The sequence below is a fragment of the Thermobia domestica genome, chromosome 1 (assembly GCF_964235325.1).
Source record: "Thermobia domestica chromosome 1, izTheDome1.hap1.1, whole genome shotgun sequence".
Lineage (NCBI taxonomy): Eukaryota > Metazoa > Arthropoda > Insecta > Zygentoma > Lepismatidae > Thermobia > Thermobia domestica.
Genome location: NC_137454.1, coordinates 165,013,240 through 165,034,800, shown reverse-complemented (window position 1 = coordinate 165,034,800; position 21,561 = coordinate 165,013,240). Strand labels below are relative to the sequence as shown.

General features: G+C 35.3%; 1 protein-coding gene across 2 annotated transcripts in view; it reads left to right on the top strand.

The window, feature by feature from the left end:
• LOC145690684 (protein SERAC1) overlaps positions 1 to 21,561 on the top strand; it is a 192,344-nt gene that overhangs the window by 60,588 nt on the left and 110,195 nt on the right. For both annotated transcript variants that reach the window (XM_081765825.1, XM_081765835.1), the window contains exon 3: positions 8,005 to 8,605. In XM_081765825.1, coding sequence (XP_081621951.1) covers positions 8,005 to 8,605 — 601 coding nt within the window. The remainder of the gene's footprint in view (positions 1 to 8,004; positions 8,606 to 21,561) is intronic.

Sequence of the window (21,561 nt, the reverse complement as noted above, 5' to 3'; positions counted from 1 at the left end):
AAATTATGTTTCACTACCTTAATAGTCCTTTCTGTGCAATCTGACTTCTTTGCTCTCGTGAATAATTAAACTCATCTCTTAAAGTAAAAGTATATATCACTTTTTTCTCGTGCATTACACTTAATTTTCTCGCGTTACCACAGTAACTTTAAATCTTTGAGAGTTCAGAAACGGTTAAGCAACCTGAAATCAAATACTCCATGCTTTTTTTTTTTTTTTAATTTTAATATACAGGTATAGCTACATTTTATGACTGTATATATACACACTGATATTACAACACAGCCTTCTATTTTCCCTTTCAATTGCCGTAACATTGCTATAAAACGTTTGACTAATATTTTAACGAGTGCTAACTTTTTGCTATTTGTAATTGGAAAAACTAAACTAAACATTGTTCTAAGGTCAAATTTTATATTATTAACATATTATTTTTTAATTTAATAATTTCACGTTAAACGTAAAGTTAAATTGACTGTATTCTTTTTAACTTATTATTTACATTCACTGAAAAATTTATATTCCGTCATTTGCAATGTCAAATGCGCGGTTACTGAATCTTTTTTTCTCTCTTTTATGTGAAATCATGCAGCTGTTATAACAAAGAGTTCGTTAAACTAAATTCTAAAAATTACTAAACATGAATTTTTTTCTTAAGTAAATAAAATTTTATGTTCACATTTTTTAAATATTGTTCTGTTTGTATGAAAATTTTATTAATAATTCAATTAATAGAGTGAGAGAAAGAAAGAGAAATACATTGAAAGTTCCAAATAGATACTATAGTTTGTACATTGAATTAGGTAATAACACAGAACTTTTAAATTAATATCATACTGTGTAAGAATTCATATACTTTCATTTTCACGCCAGTGCATTCAATATTGGATTTAAATCGAGTATACAAGTTTAGTTTAAAGGAAGGTTTCCATGAAAATTATCTCCATTTAAAAAAAAAAAAAAAAATCGTTCCTTAGGTGAAAATAATCAATAAAATAAAAGAAGAGTTATAAAATGAAAAATAATACAAGAGTAAATAAACTAATACAATAGTAATAAATAATAAAAATAACGAAGCGTTAATATTAAGAAGAAAATTAGAAAAACAGCAATAATACAAAAAAGTAGGAACTTACGATACGGGACAATGGTTGCTACTCATTTTTTTAAATTTAGATTCTAATTTTAAATCTGTCGGTATTCCCATGGTTATCTGATCTATTTTGTCCTCTTTACGCATGCTACTATAATTAATCGAGAAGATTGATAATAACTGAGTGTGACCTACTGTTAACATAAATGCTATAACATAATACTTCATTCTTTCTGTACCCATTCCCACCTACATAAGGTTACCACATACACATTTTCGAATACAAACCATTTTTTCAGAAAACGTCCGACTTTTTATTTTGAAAACTGGGCTTTTTAAAATATAATTTTGAAAATAGTTTACTTTATAACTGTATGAACGAAGAAACAGTATGATACTTATCCATTGTTTATATATATATATAGAAGAAATGCATTGTGTTCTTGCAACAAGTGTTTGTAAATTCTTCACAACTCGTGTGCTGTAATTTAGTTATTTATTTTTTTACTACAGTACAATGATCCTCTTAACTGACTATATTAATAAGCTATTTCTTTCATTTGTCCACTGAACACTTATTAGAGAAAACAGTATTTCAGGTGCTGCATTGCTACTTGGAGTTGGGAATTAAAACTGACAAATTTTATGAAATTCACTGAATGTTTCAATGTTATTTTTGCTTCTGCAAAACACACGACTGCTTATCAAAAGTTAAATTTTGATCTACACCAGACGAGGGCCATAGTATGAGTCAAGCCATAAATGTATATTGTATGTTCAATTACTCATATGAAGCAAACTGTTTAAGAAATTTTAATTTTATTTGTATTTTTTAAACGCAAAATCCAAAACAATCCCGGGCAATACAAAAATAATGTTTGCTGGACGTGCTGAAAAATGATAAAGAGCAGGATATTTCTGGGATAAGCCGGAGGGATCGTAACCTGGTGCTCACATAGCACTAAAAATTTTGTGAATGTTCAAATAAACTCTGGAATATTGCGAACCGTTTGTCGAAGTTTCTCGTTGGTAAATAAACTAGTTACTCTTTCAGTGTGTGATACATAAAATTTAAAGAACGGGTATTTAATTAAATATACTATATAATTATACTATATGATTACTTTTTGTTCATTGACAGCAAATAAAAAAAATCGACCAGGTGAAAACGAACAAAAAGTCGTACTTGTAGGTCTTATGTCAGATGAAAAAGAATAAGAATTCAATCCTCGTTTTAAACTCCGGCAAACTAATCTCGTGAGCAGCTGACGAGGCTTGCGAAAGCAGGTGCAGAGAAGTTAAAACTGAAGAGATGTGGAGATTCACATTTTTCTGTTTGACCACAACAGCCAAGACCTTGTGCGCTGTGAATAGTGTAGAGCAGTCCTGATCTGACACAATCCAACATTCTCGCAAACAATGGAAACGGATAAACAAAGGTTTAAAAACGAATGCAGACGCCTAGTTTCATTGTGTACTATTACGTCACTTCAAGTGTAAATAGGCTCTTGTACTAGTTTTCTAAACAATAATAAAATATACAACAATTAATCTTGAAAAATCCTAAGTCAGTTCGAGTAAAATAATGCCATATGCGTGAAAAAAAAAAAAAAAAAAAAACACACACACATCGTAGCTACTTTGACTTCCACGGTAATGCCTCGAAAGTTCTTCACAAAATAAGCAAATAGAGGAGAACATGATTAAGATCTTTAGCTACAATACGTACTCTGCGATAGCTAAGACTAAAATAGCTTTTGCGTAGCTTAACATAAACTACTACTACACCTCCTAAACACTAATTACAACACAACAACGTGAATTGATTCAATGTCACATGTTCTTTGCTCTCTTTGTTTTGTTTTCATTTGTACAGAGTAGTTACGTTTAAGACTTGCACAATCTTTTAAGTATGATGTATTGTGTTGGTGTTACTTACTATACGTATTATACAGCTGACTTATAAGTACACACAGAAATAGCGTACCTTGACTCATATACATTTGTAAACAACTTCGAAATCGTGGGCATTCTGCTATTACTGGAGCAAAATGAGAAGTTTCTCAGGTAACCTTTTCGTCTTGACGTAACAGTTTTTTGTTTTAATACAATCAATCAATTGTAGGATTATTCATGAAAGGAGAACAGAACTCTTCCAGTAGAAAAAGATGCACTTTCTAAGACGAGACTTCACTTTTACGACTCTTTTTTTTTTTTTTTTTTTTTTTTTCAGACGAGATAGCCTTAACTCTTGTCTCGTAGGCGACTCTAAGCAGGCATGTACGCAGTAATTTATTTCGGAAGGAATCCAAAGCTTTTTGGAAACTCAAAATTCAATATGAGGATATTATATTAACATTTGTGTAGTTGCCCCTAAAATTAGTCTAAATTTACAGAAAAGTCGAGATTTCATGGAAGGGGTCCATACTCACAGGACCCACAGCGCTTCATTTGCAGCTGTAGTAACAATCTTCTTGTAGAGCACATGATTATCACTACAAAAGTTCAAAGATCTACGCATAATAGTTTTGGAGATCTAGAGAACTCATAAAATAATTTTAAGCCGCCACCTTTTCTCTCTCTCTCTTAGAGGTCACATTATTTCGGTAATACTGTTTTATATACAAAACCCAAAATAGTGTACAGGGAAATTATTTATACAAAATTTTAAGGCTATAACTCGACAAGTTTCAAACCAAGATGCGCAGATCGCTACGGAGCACTTCGTATTCTGCCATCCTCCCCACTACTCTTCCATCCACTGGTCTGTCTTTGAAAGTTCCAGTGATACTAACTCAGCAAGTTTATGTTACAACAAATATCACCTGCTAAAATAAATGACAAATATTACCGTGTAGCGTTATAGTACCGACTCGTAATTCTCATATCAGTGGTCCATTTCATTTAATCCCGCTTTTGAAAATGCGTTGCGGTGGTAGCTCTTCGTATTCTACGGTAGTATATTCACGTATGTTCGTTATTAAGCTTTATAACGAACAGAAACCAAAAGGCGAATGACTTAAATTTCTGGATGCCACATTAAAGACTGACCTGACAGCCGAGCCTACTAGAGCATTACGATGCTGAACCAAGGGCGAATACATAACGGGGGCGCATCTTTCTGAAAGGGAAATATTTCTGTCTTACTTCAATGAGACGAGTTGACAAAAGTATTTTTGTCAATATAAGACAACAAATAAGCTGCTTTCAGTCTATTGTTAGTACAAACTATGTCTCAAGTGTTATAATGTTTAACATTTTGCGCCCCCCATCCTTCTGAGTAAGAATGAATAATTATTCGACTTCCAAGGCCGAAGATACAACTTGTGCGCAAAAAAAAAAAAAAAAAAAAAAAAAAAAGTATAACAACTGATAACTAGTAGAGAAAACTTTGTTCAACGATTTCTTTTATTTCAGCTAGTTCCTCTTCCAGAAGTGCGGATCAAAATATTTGGCATAGTTGCAATTAAAATATTTGATTTAATTATTACCCTAGGTATACGTTCGACCTCGTCGTTAGGATGTCATTTTCATCTCATGGAAGGCAATAGCAAACCAACATGGGTTCACCTTTCACAGGGAGCTGCTGCAAGTCAAAGACCTGCCTTCAGACAGAACACGTCATCGTAATCATCATTCTGTATAGGCCTATATAAAGATGTTTCCTTCTAACCATAGCTCTGTAATAATGAAATGAAGTGAAATATTCAGTTTTACATCCCACGATTGTGCATCGAGGCTAAGGGAGACGGTGATGATGAGGAATGAGTGAAATGGTGGAATGAAGAAAGTGAGAGTAAACGGGAGAACCCTGAGAAAACCCACTGACACGGTGTTTGTCCACCACAAAGCCCACTTGGCGCGAACTGGGATCGACCCAGGGAGCCCACGCACCAAAGGTTAACGCTCTACCACTGAGCCACCGCGGCTTGGCTTGTCTGAGTGAAAATACTGCTTACTACACTGAATTAAAGGAACAAGAGCATTGGGAACAACGTGTCTTGTTTTTTTTCTTCAAGACAATGTCAGTTTATATTATATGAGAATTTATATATATATATATATATATATATATATATTTTTTTTTTTTTTTTTTTTAGAGAATTCATAGTTAAGTAAATGTAAAGGATAACCTTTATTTCCTTGTTGTCTCTGAATCATGAAAGCTTTTAAACTGCAAAATTAAACATCTAATTGTTGCAAATAAAAAAAAAATACAATTTTGTCTTAATTGTTAAGTTTTTGTAATTCGGGCTTATTTCGGGCTCATTTGATTATCATATGGGGTTGGGCCTAAATGCTAAAACATATTTCTAACTCGGGTCGGGCCTCATATTATTAATTCACGGGCCGGGCTCGTGCAGACTACCTCATGGATACATTGTAAGCAGTGGCGCTTTCCGACGGGGCGGTCCCTTCACGCCTTCTGAAAGGAAAATTTATCTTTTTGTTATAATTTTTTCATTGGTACGAACTGGCAAGAGATTTTTTCCAATTTATTAAACCAATAATTTGCAACAATACGGTGCGGCAATGCGACAGATTCATCGGCCAATACAGACTCAGTTGAGTGGGAGAGTGAAACTGAAGGATTGCGAACAAAATTCATTGCGAACTTTTTCACCGATTTAATTCATATATTACGTTAGTAAGAAATACCCCTAATCATATTTAATTCTTTTAATATTCAAAGAGGAAAATATTAAAATGCATTAACAATTTAATGCAGTCAATATAAGCATTTACACTCAAATGTCGTAGAAAATCTTCAGACCATTCCGCTCCCTGCAGATTGCAACACTGCAAAACATCATCGTCGCGGAGAAGGGAGTGGGGAAATGTAGGATTAGGTGCGCAACAGCTAGGCTGCAGCGTTCTGTTTACAAACTTTTTTACTTATATTCGCCTAATAGTTTCAGAGATCTGCTGATGACTAAGCTGCGGATTTACTCCTTTACTTGTACACATTAAAACTTATTTAATGAAGATGTGCGAGTCAAGTATACTACTAAAATAAATTGCTCTCTACGATTTACACGTGTTCGTTTTTTTTTTTTTTTTTTTTACATTAAAAATGTCATAAGTTCGGCAATCATTGTGTTTTCTCCATCAGGAACTAGAGCAGATCAACAGTCCTACATTTCGTACAACCTTTTACTGAATCTTCTGTATAATCATAAGATCTTTTATTGAAATTCTCACAATTACACTAAATATTCAGATCTCTTTTATCCACTTAGCCCTTCCAGCTGATATAGTGGCTATTGCGCGTGCCTGTGGTACACGCGGTTCTGGGTTCGATTTCCACTGAGACCATTTAAATTTGAACTCATTACGGTGATTCGGATCCTCCCTAAGGTGTAGGTCAACGTATAACATAGCCTTGCTACTGAAAAAGAATGCTATGTTTCAACAAAAAGAAACAAACAATTTCAATCATTTCTTCTTGGATGCATTTACTGGTGCAAAATTTTTGATTTTGATACATTTTCCCCATGCTCCTCTAACAGTACATACATGTTCTACTCCTAGGGAAATTATTAATTAGGATAGGAAAGAATAGGAATCCAATTCGGTACTTTTTCTCTGGCTTTTGATTACATTGACTTTGTTTTTCGCTCGAAATGTCTTATACTTTCTGTAGTTTATTACTGAACAATAATTTACGAAATTTAATAGAGTAATCTAAACATACTTAAATTATCAATAGATTTGTTGTTGGAATTTATAGTAACTAATCTTGCTTCTTATACTTACTCGTATTTATATTTTCAACATGTCGTTAGAATCCACAAAAAGTTAGCTCATTTTCAAGGAATGAACATGTTCGGATATTCGATGTAACTTTTTAAGTACCTTGACGAGTAATTTTATTTTTATGACGTGATTATTTTAATTTTTACAACAATCACTGCCTTATATGGAAGATAATATTTTCGTCGTAAGTTTTGCATGATGCACACACGTGTTAACAGCACTGTAAACTTGTTGTTTAGAATGTGTTGGCAATGAAAAATTTGTTTAACCTATACGCTAACTCAAAACACGTTGTCAAAATTATTCGTAAACGAATCATGAAAGAAATGCTATTGTACTGCTATTGTCTTGCTAATGCACACACAAACAACACGAAGTACAACTGTTAGCTAAACAAAACAAGATATTACACCGAAATGTTACATTTCATAGATATGTGGCATAAAATACTTCATAATTCAACGTTGGTATTTTTCATCCATCAGTTGATTGACCTTTTTATTTTTTTAAGTATATATACACAGGGTGTTCCAAAACAACACCGACAGCGTTTGGGAGGTGATTCATGACAACACCAATTTAAGACCAAAAAATATAGACCAACGTGGGTGCACAAATGCTTCCTTTCGAAGTTATAGGCTGCCGTAAACATGAAAAACAAAATGAACTTTAAAGTTCCATAGCTCCAAAACTATGGGACCTACCGTAGTCGGGTCAAGACTTCACTTAGAAACTGATATGTGCGCTATCCAGAAATATATGTTTCAGAATACTAAGGTACTTACCCAACAATTTTTATAGAGGAAGTTTGGCTACGGGCATATAATTTGAAGTATTCACCGACTACCCCTACAAAAATTGTTGCAGAAGTACCGCAGAATTCTGAAACATGGATATTTGGATAGCGCATATACTAGTTCCTGAATGAAGTCTTGACCTGACGACAGTAGGTCTCATACTTTTGGAGCTATGGACCTTTAAAGTTATTATTTTTTTTTTCATGTTTTCTTCAACCTATTAACTCTGAAAGGAGGCATTTGAGTACCCAGGTTGATCTTGTCTTATCTTGGTGTCAGCATTATTAAATGTATTATTGTGTCTGTATTTGTTAATATATATTAGTACTAAGTTCGTTGTACTATTTTTCTTTCCAGCATTGCTTATTTCTCCAGCTAAGATCGATCCCCTGCTGAGGCCTTTAAAAATCAAATTCCGACTTTCGATTTCCAAACATAACGACGAGAAAACTTGTGAATCTCCTCCCCCAGAACCAGAAAAAAGTGTAGAAATCTGTGTTTTGTATGAACCTCCAGAGGACGAAGCACGTGGAGATATTATTCTTATACATGGACTTCACGGATCCTTAACCAAAACATGGAAGCAAGGAGTGTGGCCGCGGTCAAGGAACAAAGTGACAAAGATACCTCAACGACGGAAAGTAAAGTTGGAAGATGACACTGACACTGGTTCCGTCAGCATAAGTGACAGTGACGCACGTTCCGAAGACTGTAGTGAAGTGAACTCTCGTATAGATAATAATAACGAATCGGAATGTAATAGTGATAGTGAAGGTATAAGTGAGGTGTTTCGGAGTGTGGAGAAGGACGATGATGAAGAAACGGAGGAGTCTTCATATTCGAAATGTTGGCCTCAAGATTGGTTACCGATGGACTGTCCGTGGGCAAGAGTTATATCTATCAGCTACACAACAGATCCGTTTTTATGGAGACCTGTGTGGGTTACAAAGAGGAACAGGTAAGTGATTGATCATTATCAATTTTACTTCATACTAAAATAGCTTTGTTACTTTTCTAAAACTTTTTAATTTAAAAAAAAATATGTTGAAAACCTGAAAATTCTCTTAGTATTCAACCTCCCCCCCCCCTGGGTGTCCCTAACGATACTTTTGCCATTTAAGATATCTTTAATTCAGATTATAGGTGACTGTAACAGAAATAAATCACAGAATTTATTACTTATTCATTCAATAACCCAGTTTTGATAAAGCAGAGGTGTCGTGCTGTAAATTTAATCATTTAATGGAACTATGTTACAGACTAGAACTTGAATTTTGAGTACTTTGAATTTTACATATTGTTCAAATTGTGTTATTTCTGAGCCTATACTTCGCCAGAGATGTGCGAACTCGCGAACCCGGGGTCTCAAGATCAGTAAAGCACAAATGCTATAAATTGGTAGCGAATCAGAGCCCGAGTGCGAGCCCCAATGGGGCTAGTGAACACGAGTTCGAACCTCATTGAGAATTGGGAGCCTCATCTCTTAGTAGATGTGAATCCAGTTACGTTACTGAGAGCCAAATCAAGAGATTAGTGAGCGCCTCAATGAGAATAAGGAGCCTGAGGCCGCGCAATACCGAGTGAACTGCGGTTGCATAAAGCAACCCTTGGATGTTTCTTTCTCACTTTATAAAACTTGCTGCTTCTTATTTTATTAATGATCAATGATCATAGGATAATGTTAACAATCATATTGCAATCATATAATAACAAACCAATTTCGCGTGCTTATATGCACGGTCTACATTTGAAAAGTTGAGATGCTATATTTATAACCATCCCATGTTTTCTTGAGAACTAGCCATGATGAATTTCAGATAGTGAGAAGAAACATAGTTTTTCAGTGTTGGGAAATTATTTCACATAATGATCAAAATATAATGAGAAATGTCCATGGATTGAAGGGGGAGGTTTAATGGGGGACATCAACAGCAGGGTTGTTTGTCATCGTCATGATGCAGGCCAGTGACAGCACAACGATCCAAGAATGGACTACCAAGTTAAAATGAAGTATTAAAAAACTAGAAAAGTAAATGATAAGACGAGTGCGTTTTCCTATTACGAAAAAAGTCCTTAATAGATTTTGGCAATTGTTTATTATAAGTACATACCTCATTTACAACATAATTCTCCAACCGCCTTATAGGGCGTAATTTACTCTCTTATGTCTCAGTGAACATTTGACTAAGTCTACAAATGAAAAGATGAAATCCTTCGGTTTAACGTCCTACGATTATGCATTTGAGGCTAAAGGAGACGAATGATTAAGGCAAGTGAAGAATTGGTGGAATCAGAATGTGGGAGGGAACGAGAGTAGTCCGAGAAAACCCATGGACAACACATTTAGCCGGTGATCAAACCATTGACTCCACGCACCAGAGGTAAGTGCTCTACCACTGAGCCATCGTGCTTTCCTTTGACGAAGTCCAAGCCGTAACTTTGATGTTCATATAACTCTGGACTCAAAGGCTTTCACAGCAAAATATTTCATATGGATCGCCAACGTCTATCACCATACCAAGTTCAATCAACATAAGATGAGTTTTCATCGATCACGTACAATATATTGGTACATATACTATTTTTGTAAATGATTTTTTTTTAAAGAATGAAATAAAGAACAGAAACAAAAAGGAAAACTTCAAAAAGTTAATTAATAACAAAAAAATACCTAGGTAAATTAATAGTTAAAATGATAAATAAATAGATATACAGCGAGGTTCATTAAAATGGAATGAGAAATGAAAGAAATGGTGGAATGAAGAAAGTGGGAGAAAACGGGAGAATTCCGAGAAAACCCACGCATACGGTGTTTGTCCACCACAAAGTTCATTTGGCGCGAGCTGGGATCGAACCAAGAACCCCATGCACCAGAGGTGAACGTTCCATCAGTGAACTACGGCGGCCCAGGAAGAAGAAATTTCAGAACAGGTGATCAAATGTCATTGAGAATATACAGACAGAAAAAAGTACGAACTCGTTTGCTTTTGTGTGTACGTGTCTTTGGAGAGTGACTATTCATTGTTCAATAAAGAACCTTGATAACCATCTTTGATAATAAAAATCTAGTAAACACGTCCATTGTCTTGATTAAATGATACATAAGGCACACATAGTCTTTGTTCTTTTTCTGTCTGTGTCTCTTCTAGATGTTTGTAATGACAAAATGTATGTATTAATGCTGTTTAGTGCCTGCTCTTTATTTTTTAACATATTAATTTATATGAGGAATCATTTCTCTGATTTCTTTGAAATAAACTGGTACATTAATTTTGTGATTTTACTGATTTCCTCTTCAAGTTCAGTTAAGTGTCCTTTGCCTTTTCAAAATCCATTATTTAATATTACTCAAATTAAACTTGATAGTTAAATATTGAAATAATACATAATAGAAGTTAATTTTGAGGAGGTAAAGGATATTTAAATAGATTTGAAACAGAAACCAGTAAAATCAAACCATTAATCTCACTTAAGAGCCTGCCTTACTAAAAATAATACAAAATTTACCATTTTTCTTTTGCTTGTTTATTCATTAGTGAAAGGAGATAATGAAATGCAAGTCACCACAAACATAGATAATGCTATTCTACAACAGAAAATATGAACCTGGAGAATGTTCAGTGTTGCCATCCATAGAGATTACAGTGTTGCCAGAAAAACAATTTCCCTAAAATCTAAGTTAAGGCTGCAAGTAGAGGAACAAACTCAACTGCATTTGGTTACGTATCATATTGTTTTGGTTTCCTGTGAACTACTTTTTAAATAATATTTGTATTTAGTTTGTAATAAATAAAATAGTTTTAACATACAGTTATTAAAACTAAATAATAATGTTAATTAAAAAGTAGTTCACAAGAAACCAAAACAACATGATACGTAATCAAATGCAATTGAGTTCATTCGTCTACTCTTTGTCTTAACTTAGATTTTAGGGAAATTGTTTTTCTGGCAACACTGTAATTTCTGTGGATTGCAACACTGAACATTCTTCAGGTTCATATTTTCTGTTATAGAACAGCATTATCTATGATTGTTATAACTTGCATTTCATTATCTCCTTTCACTGATGAATAATTAAGCAAAAGAAAAATGGTAAATTTCGTATTATTTTTAGTAAGGCAGGCTCTTAAGAGAAAACACAAAAACAGTCCCCCATATAAATCAATGGAGTAAAACTCAAAGATAGCGCAGGCATTCAACATCGTTAAACTAGAAACTTTAGAATTAATTGTATAACTTTGAAATGTAAGAAGTATCGGAAATAAGATTGGATATAATATTTGTTATGGACGATTTTAATATTAGCATACATTAAAAAAAAAAAAAAAATGGATCGTATAAGGGCTGTACATATAATTTGTGTCAATGTGTAACTCATGCACTTACATTGTCTTAGAGATATCCATCGGCGACGGCAATATTCCATTCATCTTATATAGAAACAAAGACTTTCTTCAAAGACAGAATACTCTTTTAAAGGTAGAGCTATTAAATTTATTCAGTTTGCAAGGATGTCCTGAAAAGGAAATTACCGTACAATTTTAGTTAGGAGCCACGGTGGTTCAGTAGTAGAGCGTTTACCTTTAGTGCGTGAGGTCCCTGGTTAGATCCCAGCTCGCGCTAAGTGAACTTTGTGGTGGATATACACCGTCGGCGTGGGTATTCTCGAGGTTCTCCCGTTTCCTCCCACTTTATTCATTCCATCATTTCCTTCATTTCTTATTCCATTTTAATGAACCTCCATTTTAATGAATGGTTATTTAGTTGTCTTGATTTAAAGGCATCTTTTAGTATCGAAGCTATATGGACCTGCAACTTAATATGCAGCTTAAACTACATGCACTCCCACCGGGAATCGAATCTGAGCCCTCCGTGCTGAAGGTGCATCCCTCTTTAGCACCTAGACTAAGCCAGGACCTATTGCTTAAATTAGTATCACTGTTCCGAGTTTTATCTGACAATGTGAGACAAAAAACCCTGGATATCGCGCATAGATATAGTAATGTAACACAACAAGGTATATATATATAATGAAATTATCATAGATGATATACCAAAATAGTTTCAGGAGTTCACGGTTGATTATGGATTCAATGAAGAGTTCAGTTTGAATGCATTTTTAGCTTCAGTACATGCGTCCTTACAATTTGCAACTATATGATGTAACAAGCTGTCATTATGCTCTTCAAGTTAAGGAAAACGATGATACAATTATAAACGATGATGGAATAATTGTTGGACTCCAAAAATGGGAGAAGCGGAAATATGCCTATAACATCCATGCAGCGGGTTCATCAACCACAAAGTCTGCACGGCACGGCGCCATCTGGAATTTAATTTCTCGAGAAATAAGCGCAAGATGACTTGACTAGTGGTCCTTCACTCTGACTAGCACAAACCCTTCATAATTTAATATTTAGTTAAACACTAATAATGGTCATTTACACCAAAGCAGAGAATTAACTAATATTGACGTGTCGGCCAATATCAATGATTAGTGTTTGTGACTTTGTTGCGGAAAACTCAGGTTCGATTCTCGGTAGGAGTTAATTTGATTCAAATCTCACGTTAAACTTTAGGTTCACGTGTCATAGTTTCAGTACTGACAAGGGACAGTAAATTTCGAAAGCAATCAACCAGCCGTGCAATTTATTCGTATTCGAGTATAAAGTTATGCTTACTACATGCGACATATAGGTGAAAAAGAAATAAATCTGGTGAATAGTTTTCAGAACTTTGGTAGTATTTGGTCTAGGAATTAATTCGTGCGGTTGGTACGCACACATTGAAGCTGTAGTACAAACACAAAATACATAAATACCTTAAGAAAAATATTGTCCATCGCTAGCCACCACTTTCGCCCATCTGTCAGGCAATGTACGGATTCCGTGGCGAAAGAAGTCCTCATCCTTGGAAGCGATCCAGTCAGAGACCCATGTTTCGATATCTTCTGAAGAAGTAAACCGCTGTCCAATCAAATCGTTGTTCATGCAATCGAACAAGTAGTAGTCCGAAGGAGCAACGTCTGGTGAATACGGCGGGTGGGGTAAAACTTCCCATCCGACATTTTCTAAATAGGTTTTGACCGGTTTTGCGACATGTGGGCGAGCGTTATCATGTTGAACAATAAGTTTATCATGTCTGTTCTCCCATTCTGGTCGTGTTCTGGCCAGAGCTTGCTTCAAACGCATTAATTGTCGTCGATAACGTTCTCCATTCATAGTTTCACCCGGTTGCAGCAGCTCATAGTACACCACACCTTTCATATCCCACCATATGCACAGCATAACCTTTGCACAGTGAATATCTCGTTTTGGTTGTGATGGACCTGGTTCACCTGGTTTCACCCAGGCCTTTTTTCGTTTAGGGTTCTCGTAATGGATCCACTTCTCATCACCCGTAATAATTCGATGCAGAAACCCCTTTCTGCTCTGTCGTTGAAGCAGCAATTCGCAAATGGTTTTTCGTCTTTCAACGTCTCTGTCTTTCAATTCATGTGGAACCCAATGTGACATCTTTTGAATCATTCCCATGGCTTTCAAGCGTTTGGAGACTGTTGTTTGATCAACGCCTAATGCTGCTGCAAGTTGTTCCTGCGTTTGACACGAATCCTGCTCGAGCAATGCTGTCAATTCTTCGTCTTGAAATTTTTTTGGCTGTCCAGCTCGCTCTTGGTCTGCCAAGCCGAAATCACCACTTCTAAACCGTGAAAACCACTTCTGACACGTTCGCTCAGCTAGAGCATGGTCACCATACACTTCCACCAAAATACGATGACTTTCAGTCGCACTTTTCTGCATGTTAAAGTAATGCAGCAGGACACCCCGCAAAAACACTTTATCAGGCACAAATTGCGCCATGTTCACTTAACTACAAACTGGTGTTGTTGACGCTTTAATTCACTGCCCTATACTACGAACGATACGCGATGACAGGGGTTTGCAACACATGTGTGGATACACGGAACTGTGGGACGCTCCGTTCGTTGCGCCATCTCTTGTCCACCCGCACGAATTAATTCCTAGACCAAATATTATTATTGAAGACATGAAGTGCAGACATGAAATTAAAGCATTAGAAACAGCAAATGAAACACCTAGAAAGAAGAAACGCGTATGCTGTAGGTCTTTCCTACACTTCTGAATTATATTATACATAAATACGGGAAGTAAATAATGAACTCCTACAACTGCCCGTCGATCCGCTTGTTGATAGATATCAGAACAAAACGGTAATAGATGAGAAAATGTTTTCTGATGTGAATTCAGTATCCTGAGAATATTTTCCATTTCCGTCCTTATCCTTCTCTTCCAACCGGAAGTGGTAGATATTTTTCTGTAATCGCAATAGAACAAAAATGCTAAAAGACCGCGAGAAATGATTAATTGGTGTGGATTCAGAATCTCGAGAATAGATTTTTTTCTGCCCATATCACTCTGCTGAAAGCGGAGGGGGTTGGAAACCCACTACAACTTCCAGTTCCAATATTCATCCTTGTAGTGTAAAATTGGTAATAAATAGCTAGATACGTTTTTTTTCTTTCTTTGTTTGAATTTAGGAATTTAGAGTATCAAAAATAAATCCAGTCTCGGCGTTAGTTCTATTGTAATTAGAAGTAGCAGAGATCTGTTCCTCCCACTTTTTAATGTTGAATTTTCGTAGATCAAGTTGGTAAGAAGTAGCTAGAAAAAAATGTTTTCTGTTATAGATTCTGCGTCCCAAGAACATGTGCCGTCTCACCCCTTATCTGTGTATTAAAATCGGATGTTAGAATGTTTGACTTATGTAGTTTTGGAAGTCGACAATAATTTCACAGTGTGAACTGAAATGCAGATGTCAGCTGAAAGAACGACCTATCAAATACTTTCTAAAGTATTGGGTCTGAAAGAAGGACAATCAAACACTTCTAGAAGTGTTCAAGGTATGAGTACGAAGAAAGATCAAGAAAATTAGTTGGATCACAACGGAAAACCAATGTGAAAGTGACAGAAGCAAATCTAGAAGGTAAAAACTGGGGGCAGCCAGAACCCAGACTATAATTGGTATATCATGAATTTGCTTTAAACTTTGAAAAAAAAATAGGGGGGCCTAGACCCCCGGCCCCGGGCTAGATCCGACACCGGCGAAGTGCTGAAAATAATAGGGGACAGAATAGTTACAGAACTAAGAAGTTAAAATGATTGAACTAAGATGTAAAAAGGAGCGATTTTTTTTCTTTCTTATGAAGTTATTGTTTACAACAACGAGACTATTAAGTATAATTTTGTACAACTCTAAATGTTATCAAAAAACGGCATCTGTTACTTTTGCGATTACGTAAATAACCTATCAGATTAAGGAGATAAAATATTTTTAAGTGGCTACTTTTAACAAAGGCTATGGTTTTATAAACATACAAATATCGTCATTTTTTTATTTTTTTATTTTTATTTTTATTTTTTTATTTTTTATTTTTTATTTATTTATTTTTTTTTTTGTACGTTGTTTTCATTAATTTTACTTTAAAAATCGTCTGAAGACACTTCAAGCGTGTCGCTCGAAGTATCATGTAGCGTAAATTGCGAATTGTCTGTAGTGTCACTTTCAGTTTCGAAACATTCGTCGATTTCTTTCGCTGTAGATGTTCTTGATGTGTTGAGCATTGATGTGGTGACAGAAATATTTCGGGAATGTTCGAACCAAAAGTTGGTTCAAAGATGTCCAAGGCAACCTTACTCTTACGTGCAGGTTTAAGATTGTGATTAATATAAACAAGCTTTTTCCAGCCTTTTCGTTCATCTATACTGCGGCATAGGTACAGAATGATCTCTCACATGCTGCTACTGTAGCAGGCAATGTCAGAACAGCAATAACAGCTCAGCAGAAAAATTCGATGACTTCCCGTGCTTGTGTAACAGAGACAGATACGGGGCCGAAACGGGAGAGTGAGAGAACAACCCGAATTACTAGTAAAAAATAGTAAAAGTACAAAATCAAATGTATAATAATCACACCATTTTGACGACCCGCTCGGGAGAGTAATGCTTCCGGAAGTACGTTTTTTCGCGCGCTACTCTAGCCACCTGTTTTACGCGCTATCCTAGCCAGTTGTTTTAAGTTGGTAACAAAATTTATATCATGGAGTACAAGGGGAACAAAACGAGCCCTGCGGGGCTTCTAACCCGTTCCTACTACTACTACTACTACTACTACTACTACTACTACTACTACTACTACTACTACTACTACTACTACTACTACTACTACTTATTTGCACAAAAGTAAGTAAATCGCATTTTTTAGTATTTTCATATTATTTTAATTTAAAAAGTGTTATAAAAATGTAAAAAAAAGTTTAAAAAGCTCCCCGGGGCGGGTTTGAACTCACGCCAAATGAGATTTTCGTTATTAGCATATAGCGCTAGCCCACTCGGCCAGGAAGACCGACAAGAACAGACGTTTGATTTCTGCTATTTGAATGCAACGTTGCAAGAAATGGATAACGCCAACCAATCAGAACTGTGTTTTTCGTTCCTACTTCCGGGGGCATTTCTCTCCTGAGCTAGTCCTCCATTTTGCTCCTAAAAGTGCAAGGAAACAAAGGATTTGTAAGTTACGAGAACTTCGACTCAAGTTCTGCCGATTATTACACTGCTCTGCAACATAAATCAATAAATAATAGTTGCCAGAAAAAAAAAACAGTTAAAAAACATGAAAAAGAACGATGTTTTTTTAAAAATTTAAAAAGCTTCACAGAAAAAAACTTTTTATTTTTACAACACTAGAGAAGATAAAAAAAGGCAGAACTACGTTGGCTACACAACCCGAACGATATAACTACACAAAATTTCGTGTACATCAGGCGGGGAACTTCCAAAACTTTTAGAACGAAGAAACGCGATTTATTGAAAGCTAAAATTAATGAATTTGAGGATAATAGTAACAACAAAAACATTTTAGACATGTATAAGGTCATCAACTAAGTTAAGAAAGACTATCAACCTTGCACTTATTTATTAAAGGAAGCCGACGAAACAATTCTCACTGATACAGATAGCATCTTGAATAGATGGAAAGATTTCTTTGACGATTTGCTTAACCCGCAGCTAAAAACTAATATGCCTGGAGAAAGGGAAATGCACACAGCAGAACCATATATTGCAGAGTCTAACTGAACCGAAGTAGAAATCGCTAAAAGGACATTATAAAAACACAAATCCCAGGGATAGACGAATCCGAACTGAGTTGATTTTAGCTGGAACCTAGAGGGGAAAGATTGTGGAACAAGATTCACAAACTCATTCTCCTTATCTGGAACAAGGAGGAACTAACACAAAAGTGGAATCAATCATTGTACCGATTCACAAAAAAGGCGACAAAACCGATTGTAATAATCGAAGTATTTCTCTTCTATCAACATCCTATAAAATCTTCTCAAATATTGTTAGTAAAATTGTCCCCATACAGGCATGAAATTATTGGACATTATCAGCGCGGATTTTGACGAAATCAACTATCGACCAGATATGTACCATTCAACAAATACTGGAAAAGAAATAGGAATACAATATCCCGGTACATAAATTATGTATTGATTTCAGAAAGGCCTATGACTCAGTTAGGGGGAAAACATTGTACAACATTCTTACAGAATTCAGAGTGCCGAAAAAACTAGTAAGACTAATTAAGACATATTTAAATGAATCCCAAAGTAAAGTCCGACTATCAAACTTCTTGTCCCTTAAATGGCCTGAAGCAATGAGATGCGTTGTTGCTATTATTATTCAATTTTGTCCTGAAGTACACTATAAGGAAAATCAAAGATAGCAAGCAGGGCTTAGAGCTGAATGGTATTCACCAAGTTATAGCGTATGCTGATGATTTAAATCTGATATGGGGTGATAGGAGAACAATAGAAAGAAATGTAGAGGTTTTATTAAATGCTTGAAGTGAGATGGATTTAGAAGTAAATGGAGAGGAAATAAATGCCTCGAAGTTCGATGGGATCATAATACTGCAAATTATGATGCGCTAAAATATGAAATAATTCTTTCGACAAGTGGATACTTTCAAATAACTAGTATCAATATTAACAGACCAAACCCATATTCATGAAGAAATTTAATGTCCACTGAAAGCATGACATTCCTGTTACTATTCAGTTCAAAATCTTTTGTCGTTGCGAATTCTGTCGAGGAATTTGAAGATTAAAATATATGAAACGATAACCATGCTTGTTGTGCTATATGGTTGCTTATTCTGACAGAAGAATGCAGACTGAAAGTATTTGAGAATAAAATCCTAAGACGAATATTCGGATCCAAGAGGAAAGGGAATATGAAATGGTGGAAACGTCATAACGAAGAGCTGCCTAATTTATGCCGTTTACGAAACATTATGAGGATCATCAAGTCCACGAGACTTAGATAAGTAGGTCATGTAACAAAAAAAAAAAAAAAAAAAAGTAGGAACACTTTCAAAGTTTTAACTGGAAATCCAATCGGAAAACGACCATTAGGAAGACCTAGGCGCACATGGGAGGACAGTATTAAGATGGATCTCGCAAAAATGGGAATACAAAGAAGAAACAGGATTCAGTTATCTAAGAACAGAAGTCAATGGAGAGCTTTTGTGAACGCGGCATTGAACCTCTGGGTTTTGTATAGGCCATAGAGTTAGTTAGTTTATCCATTTTGTGATCAATTTTAATTTTCAGGAAGTTGTTAACATCGAACTAAACTGTGCTAATTGTTTAAGTGCTACGTAGCTCATTAAGAAAAATCGTATTTCAGTAGAATAGCATTTGTGTACTTAGCACGTATGAATATAAAGTGAATTTAAGTTAGTCTTAACCCCCACCCAAAATTATTTTGAGTTCCCTTCTGTCTAAGTGTTCTGGCTATGGCCTGGGTGGCAGAATGCATAGAATATACCATACGTGATTTTTTTTAAACGTTTTCATTGAATTTAAAAAGTGATGGGATTTTTTGCGTGACTCTTACCCGTTTTCGAGATATTGGCCCAAAAATGTCCGATTTCCGGATATTTAAGTAGCCATATCTCGGGAACCATAAGTTACAATACCTAAGAGGATGGTAAATATTTTGGTACCAAATAGTAACCGGTGGACACTGTCCAAGTGGCCACTGGGTTGGCCAGTGAACACCAGTTAATATCAATACTAAAATGTTTACCATCCTGTTAAGTATTGATTAACACCAATATCATCTCTCTATGACTTACCGTTCCTGAGATATTGGCCAAAAAATAGTCCCGATTTCGGGAGCTTTAAGGATCCATATTTCGAGAACCGTAAGTCATAGTGAGATCATATTGGTGTTGTTCAGTACCTAAGAGGATAGTGAACATTTTGGAAGCAAATAGTAACCGGGGCCACTGGCCAACTGGCCACCGTTCCTCAGATATTGGCCCAAAAAGTTTTAAGTTTGGGAGATTTAAGAATCCATATCTCGGGAACCGTAAGTCATAGAGAGATATTTTGCGAATTCTTGCGAGAAACAGAGGAAGGTGTGGATAAAAAGATTTACTTTCACATGTAGGAACAATCCCACCCCATCTCTTCATTCTCTTTAAGTTCGTTCTGGCAATGCTCTTGGAGCATTCTCAACTGGTTTTCATATGTATTAATATACATAGGTATAAAGAGAGGCAGAAAAGATTCATTGAAATTCTACCAAATACTAAGCCATTGTATAACCTCTAAATCGTTGACGCCTGACATATCCAGACAACTTATGCGTTCATCTTTTCGTGCTCAGCTTGAATCTGGACTGTTACGTAACATAGCATTAAATCAAACTGATATTCTCACCGCTCCCTTCGCTCCCCTGACACAGCACAAGTGCAACACGCTTGCCAACTGGGGATCTGCATGAGTTATATAAAAAAAAAAAAAATACTAGTGTAAAATCAAGTTGATATCATGAACTTATTTTTCGACGCAATTATCAGGAAGAATGTAGCAAGATTACATTCACGAAACTCTACATTATTTATAGTTTTTTTTTTTCAATAATTCACGCATGCAGAAGAATGTTGGAAGTAATCTGAATATTTTCAGCTTACGACTTTTTCTTTACACTCAACCTGCGCTTTTTTTTCTAAATAAAACCTTTTCTGAGAAGTGGAAATGGCATTATTTACACATTACTAAGTGCGCATTTGGATGAATGGAAGTCATATTCTGAACTGGTTTTGATCACGCGAGCATTGACGTTTCTGAAAGATATGTACATCTAATAAAATATGAACTCATGAACGCCTTGTTTACACAGATTTCTAAGAAAACAGCAAAAACTCATGCAATATAAACAATATTGTACATTTGTTGAGTATTGCGTTTCACAGTCGTTTTTCGAACTATCAAAGAGTATGATTTAGAAAAAAAATCAGTTTGAACATATCAGTAGATAGTGAACTGAAAGACCTATTGCACCCCATGCATAAGGGAGAGAAGGGGAATACCTAACACTTAAGAATTTCGACCTTTTTCTGGAAGACCGTAAATCACGAACAAAATTTTTCTAGGGTAAATAAAGAATAATGTTTTGTACTTTAAATGGACATAATGTTTGATCATTATTCTAAATAGTGGAGAGTACATGAGCAGGTACAGAAGATATACCAAAATTCGGATTTACCCCATTAGTGGGGTAAGTCCGAACGACCTACTTACAGTAATGTAGTTTATTGAAAATGACACTGTACACTATACAATGAAACTGTATAGAATATGACACTGACAAAATATGATATGACTGTCAATATGAATATGAATATGACCGACAAATGCCTAGCCCTATATGAACTTAACATATGAATGAAAAACAGGTAACACCATGGCGCTTGCTACTAAATTATTTAATATACGTAAATCTGCTGTCCTGATGTTTGTAACGCTTAGATTATTGCGTC